General features: G+C 53.8%; 1 protein-coding gene and 1 long non-coding RNA gene across 2 annotated transcripts in view; one reads left to right on the forward strand and one right to left on the reverse strand.

The window, feature by feature from the left end:
* Window positions 1-6,746, forward strand: part of LOC115892960 — a 36,084-nt gene extending 29,338 nt beyond the window's left edge. The window contains exon 3 of the long non-coding RNA XR_004052922.1: window positions 5,841-6,746. This is a non-coding gene — a long non-coding RNA (uncharacterized LOC115892960). The remainder of the gene's footprint in view (window positions 1-5,840) is intronic.
* A 128-nt stretch (window positions 6,747-6,874) lies between these two features.
* On the reverse strand, window positions 6,875-20,712 carry RASD2 (RASD family member 2). Its single transcript, XM_010389139.2, has 3 exons — window positions 19,710-20,712; window positions 13,734-14,013; window positions 6,875-9,318 (listed from the first exon to the last, which is right to left on the reverse strand). The coding sequence occupies exons 2-3, from the start codon at window positions 14,002-14,004 to the stop codon at window positions 8,789-8,791; spliced, it is 801 nt and encodes a 266-aa protein (XP_010387441.1). The 5' UTR covers window positions 14,005-14,013; window positions 19,710-20,712; the 3' UTR covers window positions 6,875-8,788.
* Window positions 20,713-20,914: the final 202 nt, after the last annotated feature.

The following is a 20,914-nucleotide window of genomic DNA, read 5'->3' on the forward strand; positions in this document are numbered from 1 at the left end:
TGCTGCCTAACCACCCCAAATTTAGTAGCATAAAACAACCACTTTATCCTGCTGTTAGATTCTGTAGTCAGGAATTTGGCCCACGCACATCAGGAATGGCTAATCTCTGCTCTGCTGTGCCTAGAGGACACCCATGGCTGGGGCTGGAGGCTCCTGCACCACCGTGCCTGGCCTTCGGGCTGGATGCAGCTGGGACTATGTCCTGAGCACCCTCACATGGCCTCTCCTCATGAAATGAGCTTCTCACAGCACAGCAGCGGGGTTCTTAGCAGGAGCATCCTGACAGTGACAGAACACCCTTAGAAAACCAGGCAGAGCTGTGTAACCTCTTCTGACCAGGCCCTAGAAGTCACAGGGCATTACTCCAGTGAACACCATTGGTCAAAGCAATAGGCATCTCACCCTGATCAAGGGGAGGGGTACAGACCCCGCCTCTTGGTGGGAGGCACACCACAGAATGTAGGGGCAGTGTCTTAAAACCCGATAGTGAACGTGTGTCAAATGATCCTGATGGCCAACGTCTGTACCCCATATGACAAATCGCCAAGTGCTTTGATGTACACCTTGTGTGGTCCTCACTGAGATTCCAGGATGAAGAAATGGAGGCTCAGAGAATGAGGTGTGTCCTAACAAAAGGCACACAGTCAGAGCCCATGCTGACCAGGGCGGGGGCCCCAGGGGGAGTGCTGCTCACCCCCAGGTGGACCTGCAAGGAGCCTCAGTGGCACAGAAATAATTATGGCCAGTGCTTATTATGTGCCAGGCACCGTTCTAAATGTTTCACAAGTATTAAGTCATTTAGTTCTCATAACCATCCAATGAGGTGGTGTAATTATTCCTATTTTACAAATGAGGATGCTGAGTCATGGAGAAGATACGGAGGAGCCAGGGCCAGAACTAGGGTGAGGCAAGTGAGGCGATTATCTTAAGCACAACATTTCAGATGCCCTCTCACTCCCCAAAACCCCCAAGAATCAAGGTAAATAACATTTTCATATTATATATATATATCATGCTATCATTAATATTTCTATTTATTATAATTTTTATAATATATAATATATTGTATTAATTTATATTATAATTATTATAATTATATTTATTTATTATTTATATATTATAATATAAATTAACAATATTTAATGCTATCATTTATATATATCTATATAAAATTTTTTGAGACAGGGTCTTACTCTGTTGCCTAGGCTGGAGTGCAGTGGCCTGACCATGGCTCACTGCAACCTCAACCTCCTGAACTCAAGTGATTCCCCCATCTCAGCCTCCCGAGTAGCTGGGACCACAGGCATGTGCCACCACACTTGGCTAATTTTTTTATAGTTTTTGTAGAGATGGGGTTTCTTCATGTTGCTTAGGCTGGTCTCAAACGCCTGGCCTCAAGCAATCCTCCTGCCTCGGCTTCCCAAAGTGCTGGGGTTACAGGTGGGAGCCACGGTTCACAGACTTATGTAATATTTTTTAAAGAAAAATTAATGCAGAAAATCCATAATGAACAAAATGTCAAAAATGTAAATAAAGACAAGACCAGTACTGAGGTTATATTCAGCCTAGTCCACTCAAACTGCAATTGACCTAGGGACCTGTAAACCTAAGAAGAAATGCTTCTTGTTGAGAACTACTGAATTTTGGGGTGGTTTGTTACACAGCACTATTGCAGCAATAGCTGACCAATACAAAAAGTCATTTGCCTTTTAGCAGATGAGCAAATGGCAGACGTGAAATTTGAACTCAGGCATCCTTAGACCAGAGTCTATGTTATGAACAAGTCAAACGTTCTGCCTCTCTTATTGAGGGGTACATTTAGGTGTGCACCTAGGATACCTGGGTAGGTTCAATCCTGAACTCTCTAAATCACTTTCCTGCTCAGTGTTCCTCTTCCTAGATGAGGTAGGTGTCCCTCTGTGGGTGGCATCCCCCAGACCCCTTTATCTGGTGAATGACTGTGGCCTCTTCATTTTGGCTGACACTTTAAGAAGGTTGACCTCAGATTCCAAAGTAAGGTGTCAAACCAAGAGCAAAATTTTCAAAGCATTTGGCCAAGAACCGGCTCCTTGACTCTTGTACTTCTCACGTTTGTCAAAGATATACAATAGTCAGCAGGAAGAAGATTTCCTGCGAAAGAGAATCGCTGTTGCACACTATAGTATGCTGTGAAAGGGACTGCCCTTCGCTCAGGCCTAAAGAGCTAGACATGTTTCCCTGAGTGGAGTGGCTCTGTGGGCCACTGTCCTCTGCCTGATAAATCTCATGTGTGACAGACTGGCTGGGTTAGATGCTAAAGATCCCAGTAAACTCAGAGCAACTTACACTTCTAGAGTTGATTGGGGTAGAGGGTGTGAGTTTCATATGCGCCAAATGTGGACTGACCACAACAGGAAGCAGGCATGGCAGTGCCTCAAGCCCTGTCCAGTAGAACACCCCAGAGAGGCAAAACGCCTCTGCACAGAGAATCAAAAGGTGTCAGAAGATTCCTTGGGGCTGCAGAGGGACTAAGCAACTAACCTAGTTTTCTTCTGTCTTCAGGTTCCTCCATCTCTAGGACCTTGTCTCCATCTGCCTGGTTGAAGCCACTGCCACATTCAGGTTCAGTCGAAGGGATAGGGGAAGAGAGTGTGGAAGAGGTACACCTGGAAGATAGGGATGCATGGAACTGCATAGAGGCCTCTGTAGATGACAGGTTCCTAGTGACAGCAGGGAACAATCTCCAAAATAACCCATGAGATTTTAATGCTATCGTTAACCATTGGCCATACTTGGAGTATGACACCATCTTCCCAAAGTGCCGTAGTAACTAGGCAAGGAAGAATCTCCCTGCTCTTCTCCCTCCACCCGTTCTCAGCCTCTTCTCCCTCTACCCCCAAACCCACCTCCCAAGAGTGGAGGAGAGAGGAGCCAGAAGTAGCTAAAGAGAGAGAAGGCGAGTGAGAAAAGTGAACTGTCCACCCTTCTCTTCCCGAGTCTCCAGCTTTTTGTGTGCAGTAGACCACGGCTAGGGGAGGGAGGGAGGCTCTTTAGAATGAAGACTGGAAATTTGATGATCACACTGGCCAAGGAATTTTAGTTGAGACTGTACTTATTGGTTAAAGTGCCTATGGTATATTCTGTTTTTCTCTCTCTTTTTTTTTTTTTTTTTGAGATGGAGTCTCACTCTGTCGCCCAGGCTGGAGTGCAGTGGCCAGACCTCAGCTCACTGCAAGCTCCGCCTCCCGGGTTTACGCCATTCTCCTGCCTCAGCCTCCTGAGTAGCTGGGACTACAGGCGCCCGCCACCTCGCCCGGCTAGTTTTTTGTATTTTTAGTAGAGACGGGGTTTCACCGTGTTAGCCAGGATGGTCTTGAACTCCTGACCTTGTGATCCACCCGTCTTGGCCTCCCAAAGTGCTGGGATTACAGGCTTGAGCCACCGCGCCTGGCTGGTATATTCTGTTTTTCAAGATCGATGGGAAAAATCATGGGATAGTCCAAGTTTTCATCTGGGGATGGGGGTTGGATGTGACTAAGTGCTCAGAGTCAATTATTTTAATTTTTATTTATTTATTTTTGAGATGGAGTTTCACTCTTGTTGCCCAGGCTAGAGTACAATGGCATGATCTCGGCTCATTGCAACCTCCACCTCCCGGGTTCAAGCGATTCTCCTGCCTTAAGCCTCCCAAGTAGCTAGGATTACAGGCATGCACCACCATGCTTGGTTAATTTTGTATTTTTAGTAGAGACAAGGTTTCTCCATGTTGGTCAGGCTGGGCTCGATCCACCTGCCTCAGCCTCCCAAGGTGCTGGGATTACAGGCATGAGCCACCGCGCCTGGCATGCTCAGAGCCAATTTAAAGCAGCCTTGGGAGCCTAGAGCTGCTTTCTGATTTCATCTGCTAAGTGGAGCTTGTTTGAAGTCAGACCGCCCGTGGTGTCCCAAGGCTGGTCCATTGCATTAGGGTGGCTGCTTGGAGATAACTGACTGGTCAACCAGATCCCTCCTCTTTTCCACAGTGGAGTCACTGCTGGGCATGGGGCCACCTAGCAAAGGACTGCATCTCTCAGGCCTTCTCACAGGTAGGTACAGTCACATGGCTGGGCTCTTGCCATTGCTAGAAAGTGGAAGTGATAAGTCCGTGGCCCTGAAAACAGCAGGTGTACCTCTTCCACACTCTTTTCCCCTATCCCTTCACCTGAACCTGAATGTTGCAGTGGCTTCAACCGTGCAGATGGTGACAAGGTCCTAGAGATGGAAGAACCTGAAGACTGAAGAAACCAGGTGGAGCAGAGTGACTTCACCATGAAAAATAAGTTGGGTTCTTCTCTTGTGACAGGAGCTCAGCCTTTTATTGTGAGCAGAAGAGCACCCCATTTTCTGAGTTCCCTGAACCACATCCAGACACTGCACCCCAACTCACTGGACTCTCCCGCTAGAGAACAACCCCTCAGCTGGCTCAGTTTTAACAGCTCTGGAGACAAAAATGTGCTTTGGAATCAGACATGATTTCTCATCCAGCTCTGTTCCTTCCTGGCTGTGCAACTTTGGACAAGTGACTTAACCTCTCTGAACTCCATTCCCTCTTATCCAAAAAGGGATTCCAGCTAGCTCTGCCGTGAGGATCTAATGAGAGGATGCAGGTAAAAAGCTCAGCAAGGTGCTTGGCACAGAGTAAGGTCTTCACAAAGGTCGACTCCTTTCCCTTCCCCCACTCCCGGCAGCCTTCACTGCTGAGCCCCTGGCAGGCCTCCCATCAGCCCCCACCAAACCATGACGCAGACTGAAGTTTTTCTTTCGAGTAAGTGACAGGTTCAGGGAGGCGGAACAGAACAAATACTTAGAGTTCACAGCACAGAATTCTTTGAAATCATAATCTCAATGCTCCCTTCCTAGGTTCGGGGGATTAGCCAGCTATCCTGGGCTTGGTTCTAAATGGTCTCACTGTGAAGGGAATTTTCCTACAATCTTATCCCACCCGCTGTCCCAGGGCTAAGAAGACACGTGTCTTTCTCCTCTATGGCAGCCTGTCACTGTTAACCCCATTCCAGGGCAAGGACTGTGGGATGCAGGGAACAAGGAGTGGGGCTAGAGCTGGAGCTGGGGTGAGCATGTTCTGTTTGGTGATGATTGCAATGCTGTGAGTTATGCAATAGGAATATCAATTCCTTCTAGCAGAGACCATCAGGGCTGCGAGAGGCTGTTGGTGTGTATCCGGTCCTGATGCCTTCCTCCCGCCTCTCACTTACTCATGAACAAAAGGAGGCCTGGGAGGGGACGAGACTTATTTGCAGACCCACATAGAGAAAGGGAGTGGCAGCGGCGGGCTGAACTCCAGCGGGACACTGTGGATGCCTGGCTCTGTGCACCAGCGCCCTTGTTATGGTGCATCGCTGGCCGCCATGAAGAAAGGAGCGTTTGCCTCCATGCTTCGTGCGTATGAGAACCAGGATCTAGAAAGTGTCCGAGGGACATGCCTCCCACACTGACCTTCTGTGGCTGGTGTGGGCAAAGGATTGGAGGGGAGCTGGGGTGCTAGGTTATCAGAAGCTGGGAGACGGGCCCCCAGGTAGGCAAAGGTTAGGAGCCAAGCCCCCAGGTAGGCAGAGACTAGAAGCAGGGTCCCCGAGGTAGGCAGAGGCTGAAAGCAGGGCTCCCAGATATGCAGAGGCTGGGAGTGGGGCCCCCAGGTAGGCAGAGGCTGAGTTCTCCAGCTCCCCACACCACGGACTTGCGTGGTCTTGCCTCCACCACTGCCTGGCTCTGTTTTGTGAATGTCTGTGCAGAGGTTGTGGCTTCCCAATGGACAATGTGGTTCCCAGTGGACCTTATACTGACTGTCTCTCAACCTCCTTTAGGGCCTGGCTCCCTGATCCTGCTGGTGGCATTTGCTGATCAAAAGAACGGACTGTTTCCACCTCCCGGATGCAAACTCTTTCTTCAGCCAGACAGAGATCAGACAGCCTCTGGTGTTGAATCCCTGATCTGCCACTTCACCAGCTGTGCCATCTTGGACAAGATATGGAGCTCTCTGAACCTAAATGCTCAGATGGGGTGAACATGAGTGGGCTTCCTTCAGGGCTGGGTGATAGGATGGCATGAGACCCGCCTGGTAAAACGCACAGTGAACACTCACTGACTTTCTCCTTTCCCTCTGTCCAGGGAAACCTCTCATTCCCGGGGGCACGTTCAGTGTTGGTCAGGACCCAGACCTTCTTCCTCAGCCTCCACTTGCCATCCCCACCCACATCCTGTCTTACTTCACAGGAGGGCTCATCCCGTGAGCCCCATGTGTACTGGGTTCCGTCCAGGATGTGGTCCAGCAAATCCACCACACGCAGGTGGGGGCCGTGTCCTGGCCCCCAGGTTGAGTCTAAGTAAGGCTGTCCACGCTCAGTATTTGAGGCCAGATAATTCTCAGTGGGGTGAAGTGGAGGGGTGACCTGTGCACTGGAGGATACTGAACGGTGTTCCTGGCCTCCACCCACCAGGTGAGAGCAGCAGCCCCAGCCCCAGGCTTGGAAAAGGTTTCCAGAGATTGCCAACTGTCCCCTGGAGGTGAAATTGCTGCTGCACAGGAACCATGAAGAACTAAGACACGGAGAACCTCCTGGAGCTAATGGTCCACAGGGGCCCCTCCTGTGTGGACACAGACACCTCGGTACACAAACCTGGAGGACCCAGGAGGACCAAGCTGAAGGAGGGCATCACCTTCCATCTGGGGGTCTTATCCCCCTCCCCCGACACTTAAACTTGAAGGTGGACTCAGTACTGACCCTCAGGGCCAGGGCACTCAGCAGGTGCATTTTGGGCAGGAAAGGCCAGCTTTGGTCGGGGAGGGGGCACACTTCCTCTTGGAAATACGAAAAATACACATGGGCAAGGGCACGGCTTTGTAACAAACCCACTTTTATTGATAGTGTACACGGAGATCCATGGCAGCGGGGCTGTGCCTGGGAGAGAGCAGGCCACACACTGGTGCAGCCAAGGTGCCTGGTCCGCTCAGAGGGCTCAGGCAGGGGGTGGGGAAGGGGACAGAGGCAGGGTTGGAGCTGCTGCTGTTCAGCACAGACGCAGGCAGGGGCCAAAGCTGAGATGCAGGTGCAGGTATGCAGAGCTGGGGCTGGAGCATGTGTACATCTGTGTGTACTTGTATATACATTGGCATGGGGTACACAATATCTACAGGGACCCTCACAGACTGATCTAGGGAGAGGGTTGAGGACAAGATGTCCCAAAGCCCTGAAGGCCCCAGGGGCCAAGCATCAAGAGAGGGGGCACATCGTGGTAGGTACTGAATGCCCAGCACTAGCTTGCTTCTGCCACCCACAGACTTGCTGTGTGACCTGGGGGAAGTTACTAACCCTCTCTGGACCTCAGAAAGATCCATTATAGGATCACTAAGGTTCCTTAGGGCCCGAAAACTTCCGTATGTTTAGAGAGATTAAAATACAAAATATACTTGTTAAGAGCTGATGACAAGGGCCTTTGGTTTATGGGTTCAAACCCACCATGCCTGAGTACATGGTTGGACCCAGCATAGCCCAATCCCAGGCACAAGGAGAAGACCTGCCCTGAGCTTTTCTGTTGGACCCCTCCCAGGCTCAGTTCTGGGTCCCAGCTGCTCCTCCCTGCCTCCCCACCGCTGTGTGTGCAGAAGGTGGTGGGGCAGCAGGGGCGGGCAGAGGCCAGGGCTGGGAACCCTCTTGGTTTCCTAGGACACAGTGAACCCAGCGCCCAGTAGGTGCTTAATAAATGCTTGAGGAACGAGCACAGTAGAGGACAGCCTGGTTCTAGGTGGAGCTGTACCCTGAACTTGCTAGGGGACAGGGTTGTGGCCTGGGGCTCATCATGTCCCCTCCGAGTCTCAGTGGTATCCTCTGTGAAATGGGAGCATTAAAAAAAGCAGCCCTGGCCTGTCCACCCCACGCTTGTGCAATTGTCTGTAAACCGTGGAGTTCAATGGTGGAGGTCAATGTCTGGCTGCAGACAGGCCATGGAAACCCTGTTTGGGAGTAGAGGAGGAAGGCGTCCCCAGAGGAGGCCGTGGATCTGAACTGGGTGAGGGCCTGGCCAAGGAGGGAGTCACTAGGCTTTTACAGTACAATGATTTCCATTTCTACTGCTATACATGACACGAAAACAGCTGCAACCACAACAAAGCACAACTGTCGGGCGGAGGGATCTGGGAGAGGAGGCTGAGGAACGTGGTCTAGGAGGTGGGCGTGGTCTAGGAGGTGTGCCACGCCCCCTTCAAACACACTGGACGCCACTGGCTCAATGTCAGGGGCAGCTGGGGGCCAACTTGTGTGTGTGCTAGGGGTGGGAGGGGGTGCAGAGGCAGCTAACCCAGAGGGTAGGAGTTGCAGGGCTGGGATAGAAGTTCTCCCAGCTGCCACCCAAACCAAGCTGGGTGTTATGCCAGCGGAGAGGAGACCTTTCTCATCTGGCCTTCCGTGTCCTTTGCATCCTGAGACTTGTCCCAGGAGGCTCCTTATGATGCAGCAATCCTCACCCCTCTGGGATCAACATTCCTTCCAACCCCAGGAGAGGAAGGTGTGAGGCTGCAGAGATGTGTCCTCCCACCGAGGAGCTGAAACCACCAAGGAGCTGTGGACAAGGGGACTCAGGAAAGCTGTGAGAAGGCAGATGAATGTGCGGAGGCCAGCGCCCGGGGGCCTCCAGTCTGTGCCTAAGGTCTGTGAACAAGACTGCTGCGGGGGCCTCGGCGGGGGGATGCGCACAGTGTGCATCTGGGGCCACCTCCCTGAAGGCACTGGCCAAGCCTCGCCCCAGCATCCCTCGCTCACTGGATGGTGCACTTGTCCCTCTCGCGGGCCTGGCCTTCCCGAAGGACCTTGGCCTTGATATACTTGAGGTCACTGTTGACGCTGGGGCGGCGGGCGAAGGGCGAGACCATGCCATAGGCGTCCATCTCCTTGACGCGGCGCATGCAAAAGGGCCTGGGGTGGAAGGCGTCACCGTACTGCACGGAGATCTTGCGATGCAGGGCGGGGCTCATCTCGTGCGGTAGTTTGGCCATGCTGAAGAGCACGTAGAACATCTCGTCCACGTTGGTGTTCTTCTTGGCCGACACCTCGAAGTAGGCGCAGTTCTCGTCGCCGGACACCAGCAGCTCGGCCTCGGTGGTGGGCACCTGGCGGCAAAGCTCGCCATGGTCGTTCTTGTTGCCACAGATGACCATAGGCAGCTCCGCGGCCTCCTTGGTCTTATTCTTCAGGCAGGACTTGACCTCCAGGATCTGCTTCTGGAGGCGCTTGACCTCATCGAAGGACTCCCGGTTATCCAGGCTGAACACCAGGATGAAGACATCCCCTGCAGGGAGAGAGCCCAGGCAGTGAGTTCACCTGCCAGTGCGACCCCTGCCCTCCTCTGGCCACAGAACACCAGTCCTAACAGCTGGGAGTCACAGGCGCCCTGAAGCAGTTATGCGGCGTAACTGACTTAACCTATGCAGCGACTCTTTGGGGTAGCTGAGATTATTCTCCCCATTTTCCAGGGCAGGAAACTGAGGCTGAGGGGGTTGAAGCCCCTGTTCACAGTCGTATAACTAACACGTGGACCACTTGGTTCAAATACAGTTAACTCACTTCACATATCCTTGCAGGGCTGGAGAGGGGTGGGTGATTTGTGTGGACTGTGTTCAGATAATAATAATAATTTCTATGAGCGCAGGTGGCCTGCCTGTTTTGCTCAATGCCTAGTTTGCATCTGGCCTCATCCACTTAGCTGCCAGCAGACTTGAGCAGATCAGGAAACCTCTGTAACCTCAGTTTCTCTGTCTGTTTCATGCAGATGAAATATTACCTTGCAGGATAATTTTGAGAGTTATGCAAGATAATGAACGGACAGTGGTGCATGCTCAGTGACCTCAGGTGTCAGTAACGACGAGAATGAAGGCCTACTGGGGGCCAAGCACCAGGTATGTGCTCCAGGCCCATTGTTCTCTTGATTCCTCACTATGCCTCTGTCAAGGAGATTTTGTTACCTTTGCATTACAGGTGAGCAAACTGAGGCTCAGAAAGGGCATGCAGCCTGTCCAAGATCACACAGCTTCCGTGTGGCTAGGCTGAGATTTCTACCTGATTCTGTCCTCACCTAGCTAGTGCCTGGCACCCGGCGGATGCTCTCTGCTTCGCAAATAAATCATGGGATGAAAAAGTGAGTGCTGGCCTCCAAGGCCCACCCTGCCTCCAGGATAACTCACCTCATCACTCGAGGCAGGGTTGTGAATCTGAAACAGGGGCTGCTGTGGAGACGGTGGGGCGGTGAGGAGGCTGTCTGGACGGGTGCCTCCATCCCGATTTCCAGCTCTTAACAAGCACCTTCCTCACTTTTGCTTAAACTCTTTTTTTTCTTTCTTTTTTTTTTTTTTTTTTTTTGAGATGAAGTCTTGCTCTGAGGCCCAGGCTGGAGTGCAGTGGTGTGATCTTGGCTCACTGCAACTTCCGCCTCCTGGATTTAAGTGATTCTCCTGCCTCAGCCTCCGGAGCAGCTGGGATTTCAGGCGCCTGTCACCACGTCTGGCTTTTTTTTTTTTTTTTTTTTTAGACAGAGTTTCACTCTTGTCGCCCAGCCTAGAGTGCAATGGCGCGATCTCAGCTCACTGCAACCTCTGCCTCCCGGGTTCAAGCGATTCTCCTGCCTCAGCCTCCTGAGTAACTGGGATTACAGGCACCCACCACCACCCCTGGCTAATTTTTTGTATTTTTAGTAGAGACAGGGTTTCACTGTGTTAGCCAGGCTGGTCTCGAACTCCTGACCTCAAGAGATCTACCTACCTCGGCCTCCCAACGTGCTGGAATTACAGGCATGAGCCACTGCATCCAACCACTTTTGCTCAAACTCTTGATAGCCTTGTGGTGTGACAAGATCCCTGTCTCACAGATGAGGAAACTGAGGCCCAGAGGAATCAGCAACTGGCCCAAGTTCTCGAGAAGAGAAGCAAGCAGCTCCAGCTTCTGGCAGAATGGCTGCCACCTTCCTCTGCACCCCCAGAGCACATCATTTGCTCCCACTTAATGGCACATGGCACATTCAGAATGGTGTCCAGGCCAAGGGTGTGCTCCAAACAGTGAGCTCAGGCACAGGGGAGGGTTCCATCACCCACTCATCCTAGTCTCCCCAGGGCCTGGCACACAGTGTTCACCAAGGCAGGCTGAATGGATGGGAGGTGATGGAAGAAACTGCAGTGTGGGCTCTTCTGAAAGGCACTTGCAAGGCAGCATCAGCTTGGCAACTCTTCCTTCTTGGGCTGCCAAACCCCATCCCATTAGGCTAATCCGGGGCCCCTGAGGACTCGTGGCCTTGACATATTCAAATGTGAGACTGCGATGCCAAGCATCAGAGATGCCTGTCTGGCAGCTGGAAGAAGAGCTGGTGGTGGAATTAATGGCTTTCAGAATTTCCTGAGCAGCAGGAAAATGAGGTTGAAAAAATGAGGTTCCACCAGGTTGGAAAATGAGGCATGGGTTGGTGTGTGAAAAAAAACAAGCATCAGACAGATGTACTCAGAATGATATGCGCTGTAAAAAAGAGACAGACAAAAATACTCTCCATTGTGGGAATACAAATACGAATGCCAATGTAGTCACGGAGGCCCAGAAGGCTCCATGCCAGACGGCCAGGGTGGCCACCTCCGGGGAAGGGGCAGGAGCCTGGCATTGGGGACATGGGTCAAAGGGGCATTAGCTTTATCTGTAGCGTTTGCAGAAGGGTGTGTTTGTGTATTACTTGTGTCACTGAAAATTCATGCTGAAAATATGCACGTGCTTCCTCTCTACATCTCCCCTCTCCTTCCCTCTGTCATTAGCCTTATTCATAGCAGTGGGTACCCAGTCCCCTCCCTGAGGCTGAGAGGGCTGACACCAATGCAATACCCGTCACGGAGCCTTCTTGCAGTCCTCACAGCCTCCCTGCAGGGTATGAGGTTAAGCCCACTGTGTGGCTGGGGAGGCTCAGACTCAGACGGGATGCATGTACCTCTGTTCACACATTTAAACCAAGAGGCCCAGAGAGGATTCGAACACAGGTCGACCCAGGGCTCTCCTATCTACATGCCCCTTCTCCAAAACTCGGGGTGGAGCGGGGAGCTTGACTGCTGTCTGGGTCAGATGCTCTGAAAAGCCAGCCTGGAAGAGAAAGCACTCAAGGAGGGACCACCCCGCAGCCTCAGTCTTGGCCTCGAGGCGGCGGCAGGGCTGGGCATGGCATGGGTTTCTCCGTATAGAAGTATCTCAGTTGAAGGGTTATCTTAACGATGCCTAGAGAGTTGCCTGCTCACTCCTTCGCTTATCCCTGCTCAGCAACTTGAGGGGAGTGACTTGGGAAATGATCGTGTGGCTGGGAGTAGACCCACTCCAAATGCTGACTCAACAGAAGACTCAGGGATTTATTGTGCATTTACTATCTGCTCACCAAGCGCCTTATGTATATTAATTCATTTAATTCTCACAGTGCCTTTAGGATGAGTGTTGATGTGATGCAACTTTACATGAGAATACTGAGACACAAAGAGATAAAATCCCTTGCCTCAAGGTACAAAGCTGGGAAGCAGCAGAACCAGGACTCAGACCCAGGTGCTGGGTCCCAGGCTTGTCCTCTTAGTTACCATGCTAATGCAGTGTAAACGAGGGCACAGCCCCTCAGCTCCACTCACCCTTTCTTCCCCACCCCGCCCCACCCCCCTGCAACCTCCCTGTCCCTCCTCACCCCTCCCAGCAGGGCTGAGAGGTTGCGGTGTGGCTTTGTCTGAAAGCACAAGAGCAGACTGCCTTTTCGAGCTGTGCTGCCATTGGAGTGAGTTACTTAACCTCTCTGGGCTTCAGTTTCCCCACTTGTAAAAAGGGAATGAATAACTATTTGTGAGGGTTAAATAAGTACATGCCGGACGAGGGGGCTCACGCTTGTAATCCCAGTACTTTGGGAGGCCGAGGTGGGCAGATCACGAGGTCAGGAGATCAAGACCATCCTGGCTAACATGGTGAAACCCCATCTCTACTAAAAAGACAAAAAATTAGCTGGGAGTGGTGGCACGTGCCTGTAGTCCCAGCTACTTGGGGGGCTGAGGCAGGAGAATCGCTTGAACCTGGGAGGCGGAGGTTGAAGTGAGCTAAGATCGCGCCACTGTACTCCAGCCTGGGTGACAGAGTGAGACTCCGTCTCAAAAAAATAAAATAAAATACACTACATGCCAAGCTCTAAGAACAGGGTCAGGCCCATAGCTTCTAATAAGTGTCATCTACTGCCATCACTGTCACTATTACTATGACCAAGCCCCCTTCCCTTTGTTGACCACTGCCAGGATCCTACCCTTACCTCTCTAGGAGGTGGCAAAGGCCTGGGGTGTGGGAGACCCGAGCCCCGTGGACTGACTGTGGGCCCCGGAGCTCTGGTGGGTCATCTCCCAGAGGAGGAAAGCAGCAGCCAGGGCATCATTCTGTTCGCTAGAAAGGAATATCCCTGGGGCACACTGGTATCAGCTCCTGATCTGAAAGGCGGCCCCGACAGCCATAAGTAATCGATCCGGAGTCTAACAGAATGGAATCAGGGCCCCCGACTCCATCACTAGTTCTAGTAAGTGGCAAAACCTCTCTGAGCCTCACTGTGCAGGGATGACGCCTGTCTCAGATGATGGCTATGCAAGTACTATGCAAACTGCCAAGTGCCCAGCACACTCCACACCCATGCCCCAGCCCTGCCACCCCAGCCCAAGCACCGGTGGGCCTCACCTGTGAGGATGGAGAGCCTGCGCATGGCGGGGAAGGGGTGGTTGCCGGAGGTATCCAGGATGTCGAGCTGGTACATGTCGCCGCGGATGTTGTACACCTTGCGGTGGAAGTCCTCGATGGTGGGTGTGTACTGGTCCTCGAAGCGCCCATTGAGAAAGCGAGACACAATGGAACTCTTGCCCACCCGAGAGGCGCCCAGCACCACCATACGGTATGAGTTCTTGGCGGGCACACTGAGCGTGCAGTTCCCGCTGGACAAAGTCTTCATCATGGCTCGGGGCTGTGACAAAGCGAGAGAAGCAGACGTCAGGGGACCCCCGACCTGGCCCTGCCACCTCTTGTTAGAGGTCTTGGCCTCCTCTCTAGGGCCTCTGTCTAGGTCTCAGTTTTCTGTCTATAAAACGGGAACCTCAGACAAGGTTCTAAGGGGCCTTGGAGTTCTACCCTCTCATTCATTCATGCCCTCTCCTTTACTCCTTCCTTCATCCACTCACTCACTTACCATCTGTTCATTCATCCTTTCGTTTATGCAAGCACCGGACTCCTGGGATTTGAATCCTTGCCTTGCCTCTAGCTACTGACCTTGGGCAAGTAGCTTAACCTCTCTAGAAGTCACTTTTCTCATCTACAAAATGAGCCCAAGTCATAGAGTTGTTGCAAAAGGCTCAGCACATGGTGAAATCTCAAAAATGGTATCTATCATGAGAATCTGTTCTTTCCCTGGTTCATCCATCTGGCTTTCCAGGAGCCTGTGAGTCTAGGATAAGACACGGGGAAGGCACTAGCATGCATTTCTTAAGCCTGAGGCAGGAGGGGGTTCTGTGGTCATTCAGCCCTCTTGGGAAGAAGGGAAGGCTATGTCCACACTGCATGCTCCAAGCTGGATGCCTGGGGTTGCTCCTGCAGCCACCCACATTTAGACCTGTGCTCTGCATCTGGCGGGCTCCCTGCGCTCCATGGCCTGCCCTAATATATTTTTGCCTCCCAGGCCCTAGGTGTTTACTTGCCTCCAGGAGACCCAGAGGTCCAGAGTAGAGGATGTGGAATGGGGAATAACTCATGGCTGGCTCAAGTTTCTCGCCCAACTCCAAAGGTTAATGGTTCTGGGGCAAACCCAGAGCTTTCTATGGGAGCCTCTTGACCTCATGAAAGAGGCCAACATGGATCCAAGCTCTTGTATAAGCAAACCCACAGGCTCCACCAGGCTCACCCCAAAGGCTCTTTACAGCCCAGCCCTCCTTCCTTTCCTACCTCAGTGCCCACCAGAATCCTCACCCCAGAACCCCTGACCCCAGTCACCCTAGTTAGTTTGAGCTCTGCTGAGATCAGCCTCCAATCCTTTGCTCATGCCACCCCTCTGCAGAATACCCTCCTCCCCTTAAGTTTCAGGATCTGGCTCAAGTGCCACCTGCTCTCTGAAGGCCTCTCTGATCTCCCCACCCTAGCAGGAATCCCTCCTCTCTCCAGAGAGCTTTCCAGCTCCTGAACTGCAGATGGGCACAGGCCTGCTGAAATGTCAATCCCCTCGGTCCTCCTCAGGCTGCCACAGGTTGTGCAGGTTGGCCACTGCACAAGGCACATGGCTGGGTGGGCAAGTGGGGGCTGCATCCCAGAGGTGGGAGCTGCATCCCAGAGGGAGGTGCATCTTGTGTAGAGGAAGACGCATTGTTTTTAAATTCACACAAAAAACTGTATGTGCCCATACTCAGTCCCCACCCCGGAATGCTCCAAGTTGGTTTCCTTGAGTGCCTCGTCCATTGACCCAAGGTGCTTTCCAACACCATCGCTTCCTGGCTATCATGATGCTAAGGTCTGAGATGGCCACTCGAGGTGGAGAGGTTGCCTGCATGTGAGTCCCTGGCACACATCTGGATCTGCTCACCCTGCCCAACTACCAGCCTCTGTGCAGGAAACCGGCTCTCAAAAATACCTTTGTTAAAAGTCCTGATTGGTGGTATTTGCCAATTTCCATGGCGTAAATGCTCCCACCATGGTCAATTCTAAGCTACCAATGTGACTTCGATGAATGAATCACAAAGGGACACACACAAAAAGCCAGCTCAGCACACGGCGGACCCCAGGCCTGGAGCCACAAGGACGGCAACTGCTGCCACTTGAGCCCATGCAGTGTGCCAAGCCCCGCACTAAGTATAGAAATAATCATAGCTGGCATTTATTTTGCAGCTAAAATATGCCAGAGTGTTCTAAGTGCTGCACACATGTTAACCTATTTCTCCCTTCAGTAACCCCAGAAAACAGGTGGTATTATTCTCCAATTTACAGATGAGGAAACTGAGGCACAGAGAGGTTAAATTACTTGCTTACAGTTGCACAGCCAGTAACCAGGAGAGGAGAGGTTTGATCCCAGGTGGTCTGCTCCGAGCTCAGAAGGCTCTGTGACTAGCCTACCTGGTTAATAAGGGAGCCTGGGCAGTAGTTCAAGCCTAAGACCCCCACGTCCCCCACCCAGCTCCCGTCTAAAGCTGTCTTTGAATTTATCGCACAAAACTGCCATGCCATGTACACAGCAGGGGCTCAATAAACGATCTGTTCATTCATCAAATGGTAAATGGCTCTGTCTTTGGGTTTGCCTGAAGCCCCGCTCTGGGACCTTCTTTCCTCTGCCTCAACCACCTGACTGGCCCAGGGGCCGTGCTAAGGAGTGCCCTCCCCTAGGGCAGCCCTGATGAGGTGCCCAGGGCATACATGTGGGAGGCAGGAAGTGAGAGAGAGGAGGGTGGAGAGAGGGCTGCCAGACCACAGCAGGGAGCCCTTCTCAGTTTCTGCCAGGCTGTCTCAGCCAGCCTGGGCCTTCAGCAGAGATGGGGGGAAAGAAGCCCTACCCCATGACAGCCCCCTCCCCAAGTCCCTCTGCAGACAGCTTGACTCTGCTGGTGGTCACTTCTGTCTAGACAGGATGGGAAAGGGGCCAGAAGCTCCCAGGGATAGTATTTGTCTCCATCACTGCCTGCCCAGCCTCCAGCCCAGAGCTTGGTACAGACGAGCTGATAGCAATGACTTAATGAGCTTCAGGGAGTCAGAGAGAGGAGGCAGGAGTCAAAGAGGCAGAGAATCAGAGAGAGGAGGCAGGGAGTCAAAGAGAGGAGGCAGGGAGTCAAAGAGGCAGGGAATCAGAGAGAGGAGGCAAGGAGTCAAAGAGAGGAGGCAGAGGGTCAAAGAGGCAGGGAATCAGAGAGAGGAGGCAGGGAGTCAGAGAGAGGAGGCAGGGAATCAGAGAGAAGAGGCAGGGACTCAAAGAGAGGAGGCAAGGAGTCAAAGAGGCAGGAAATCAGAGAGAGGAGGCAGGGAGCCACAGAGAAGAGGCAGAGGGTCAAAGAGGCAGGGAATCAGAGAGAGGAGGCAGGGAGTCAAAGAGGAAGGGAATCAGAGAGAGGAGACAGGGAGTCAAAGAGAGGAGGCAAGGAGTCAAATAGGCAGGGAATCAGAAAGAGGAGGCAGGGAATCAGAGACAGGAGGCAGGGAAACAGAGAGAGGAGGCAGGGAGACAGAGAGGGGAAGCAGGGAGACAGAGAGGGGAGGCAGGTAGTCAGACAGAGGAGGCAGAGAGTCAGAAAGAGGAGGCAGTGAGACAGAGAGGGGAAGCAGGGAGTCAGAAAGAGGAGGGAGGGAGACAGAGAGAGGAGGCAGGGAGTCAGAAGGAGGAGGCAGGGTGTCAGAGAGAAGGCAAAGAGTCAGAGAGAGGAGGCAAGGTGACAGATAGAGGAAGCAAGGAGTCAGAAATAAGGGACAGGGAATCAGGGAGGGCAAAAAAGGAGAAAAAAATCCTCTGTGGTTTTTATCTCTGAGAGAAGACTGATTCTTTACATGGCCTGAGCCATGTGGGGCTGTGTGAGACATCTGGACACCTGGATGCCAGGTGACAATGCCTCTGTGGGCTCTGCCTCCTGCCTCCACATCTTTCTTCCCTCTCCTCCCCCAGAGATGGCACCATGGGCACCCTTGTGGGCATGTCTCTCCTCTGCAGCCTGTTCTCCCTTCTCCATCCTCAGCCAGGCTGACCTCACACAGCGAGGAGCAGACAGGGATGAGTTCGAAGGGCCCTTTGGGAATTTGGAGTCCAATATCAATGACTGAATGGATTTCAGGAAGTCAGAGAGAGGAGGCAGGGAATCAGAGAGGGGAAGTAGGAAATCAGAGAGATGAGGCGCCGAGAGGCAGGAAATTCAACAGAGACCCCCTAACAACACAAGTATCCGAATGCACATACTGTGACTACTGACCCCACCACAGGGCCATTCTGAGGACAGGTGGAAGCCAGAACGTTCCCAGAGCAGAAATGAGGGGGTGCGATCCTGGGGGCACAGTAACCACAGCCAGGAAGGCATCTATCAGCCCACTTAACTGATGGGGACATTGACGCTCAGAGAGATTAAGTCACTTGCCCCAGTCGACACAGCAGATGACTAGCTGGGCTGGGATCAGAACCAGGTTGTTTGGCTCCAAAGTCTGGGCTCTTAACTCTATGAAAACCCACTCCCGGCCAAAATTGGTCTTTTCCAAAACACTGTCTGTCTCAGTGAAGCCTCAGCTGGCGTGAGGCTGGGGGATGACCCCTGAGACATATTATATTCTCACTCCCTCTCTCCCTGCAGGCAGCGGAGCGGAAAGGGGACAGGCACCTCCCAGGATTCTCCCCCAACCCTGCCAGCCACCTCCGAGCAAGTGCACCTGTGGATTCAACACTTCTTCTCCCTTAAGCCTCTCCCCAGGGCCTGCCTGGAAGATGAAAGGGTCACACAGGCACAGGCAGCAGGACAAGAGTCTGGACGTGTTCTCCTGGTGTATGCCCCAGAGCCTGTTTCACTGCACTGCCCCTCCTCCACCCCCCCATGCCTCCTCCATCAGCGCACACTCAGCCTCTCTGGACACGCACATTGCCGTCACTGGCCTCCAGCTGCCACTCTGAGAGTCCAGGGGCTTGGCAAAGCCAACCCCACCACCCTTGGCAGCTCAGGTGGTAGAAGGTAGGCAGGCATCCGCTTCCAGCAGGCCAGCTCTGCCTCTCACCAGCCCCGCAGCCCTGGGCAAATGACTTGGCTCCCTGGGGCTCAGGTTATTCCTCTGTTAATGGTAAGAAATGAACCCCCTGTGTGGCCCTGGGCTTCCAATAAGTCTGGAGGCTGACCCAGCTCCTGGGCCGCAGCAAACTGAACACATGCTGGGTTCTTTTCTTTGTGGCACTTTATCTTGGCAGCCGTGGGGCTGCCCAGTGAGGCTGGACTGGAATGCAGGCGCAGGTCTTGCAGGGAACCCATCTTGTCTCTGACACCATGGGAGGCCTGAGTCACCAGCTCCTGACCTGGCTGCTCCCTCCCAGCCTGGCTTCCCACCTTCCATGAGGTCTTGGACAACATCCCCTGTCATCCTCCCAGTGCTGGGGACAAGAGGAGGGGAGGGTACAGAGAGGCCTCCAGAGCTGCCTTCTGGGCCCTCCAAGACAGCTAAGTTACAGGAAACCCCTCCTGGAAAGGGGATCGTCCAGGAAACTCACACAGCACCAACCCAGAAAAAGCTCAAGAACTCTGGATAAGGAAGGCACTTCTTAATCTTCCTTAGCCAGCTCCAGAAGGGGGACAGGAGTGTTTGGGGAAGTTGGCTCGTCTTCCTTAAGCCCCAGTTTCCTCCTATTTAAATGGGCTATTACTCTAGCTCTTTAAATGGAAAGCCTCTGGCACCAAAACTAGAACATAGTAGAAGCTCAATAAATCTTTCTTTCTTGGGATAAGTAAAGGGTATAGCACCCAGTTTGACACATACAGTAGGTGCTCAACGAATTTAATTTTCTCCAGGTATGTAAAGTTGCCAGACGATCCCTGCACATAGTAGGTGCTCAATCAATTTCACTTTCTCTGGTCATCTAAGGAATCACTGAGCTTTCCTCCTCCAAGCCTCTACCCTTTCTTCCCGGCTGCTCCACTTCCCCCAGATCCCCAGCTCTACTGGGGTGTCTCCTACCTGGGAATGGCGGGCCGGGCCTCTGGCACGGCTGGGAGAGCTGCCTGGAAGCGCCGAGAGCTGCGGGGAGCCGCCTGCTGCTCCAGCCGCCGAGCCTCCCAGACTCTGTGGTGACTGCCGGGTCACTGCGCGGGGATCCTGCCCTGCGCGGCTCGGGACGCCGGGCTGGGCGCGGCCGGGCAAGGAGGCGCAAGGGGCAGGTTCCCCATGGGTGGGCTCCGAGGGCTCTGTGGGGCCCGGGCAGGGGGCGGGCTCCGGCTCGCCGCCGCCGGCCCTGCCCTGCCGCGAGCCGGGAGCCTCCTGCTGAGCCAGGTGCCCGGAGGCTTGGGGACGTCCGATCAGGGGGTCCCCGCCTGGGGCTCTGGGGTTGGGGGCGGAGAGGTAGAGGGCGACTCCGGTGATGAAGGAGCAGCCTGTAGAGACTCGGGGAGGGGGATCCTTTGGAGGTGACTGTGGGTGCGTGTCCCGGGTGGGCGAAACCTCCTGGTCGCCTATGCCACCTTCTCCGCCTGCCCCAAAGGAGGTCTCTCGGATTGGGGATATCGGGCTGCGGGGCTCAGCCGCGGCCTCCTCCCCTGCCCGCGGCTGTGCAGCTCTCCCCGCGCCGGAGGGAGGGCTTCTTTCTCCCCGCGCGGCGACGCCAGCAGCTGGAGGAGGAGCAGGGCGCTCCGCTCTGCTCTGCGCGCGTGTGGGAGGGGGCCTTGAACGCCGCCCCAAGGTTTCGCAGCTCCAAGTTAGCCCCAACCCGGCTCCTCCTCCTCCTTCACCTCCTCCTGTCAGCAGATGAGGAGAACTTTGTGTGTGGCCCTGGGTTCTCCCTCCTTCCCCCTCTCGCAAGCAGATGCCCCACTGTCACCCGCAGGGCGAAGAGGTCGCTGATCCCCCCGAAAGGTGGCAGAACCTCAGGCCCCTGATGGCGGTACCAGCGGCGCCCTCCCGGGCCCCTGCAAGCGTCGCCCACCTGCTCCTTCGTCCCCAGCGAGCAGCGCCTCCCGCCGCCCAGCGCTAGCGTCTGCTCTCCAGAGCCGGCTCGCCCCGCCCCACCCCGGCGCCCCGCCCCGCCCCGGCGCCCGGCCAATGGGAGGCGGGTCCCGCGGCCTGGCCCCGCCCACCCCGTTCGCAGCCTCAGGGGCGCCGCAGTCTGCGGTTCCGCGTGTCCCGGCGCGTGGGGCCGGGGCCGCTGGCCGCGCGCACCTTGCCCAGAA

Source organism: Rhinopithecus roxellana, chromosome 13 (genome assembly GCF_007565055.1).
Source record: "Rhinopithecus roxellana isolate Shanxi Qingling chromosome 13, ASM756505v1, whole genome shotgun sequence".
NCBI classification, from domain to species: Eukaryota; Metazoa; Chordata; class Mammalia; order Primates; family Cercopithecidae; genus Rhinopithecus; species Rhinopithecus roxellana.

What these genes read in the sequence shown, in the direction of transcription:
- RASD2 (XM_010389139.2), bottom strand. Translation starts at nt 14,004, where the DNA reads ATGATGAAGACTTTGTCCAGCGGGAACTGCACGCTCAGTGTGCCCGCC. An exon ending in CAGGCTCTCCATCCTCACAG is followed by an intron (nt 9,319 to 13,733) that starts GTGAGGCCCACC and finishes CTCTCCCTGCAG; the next exon opens with GGGATGTCTTCATCCTGGTG.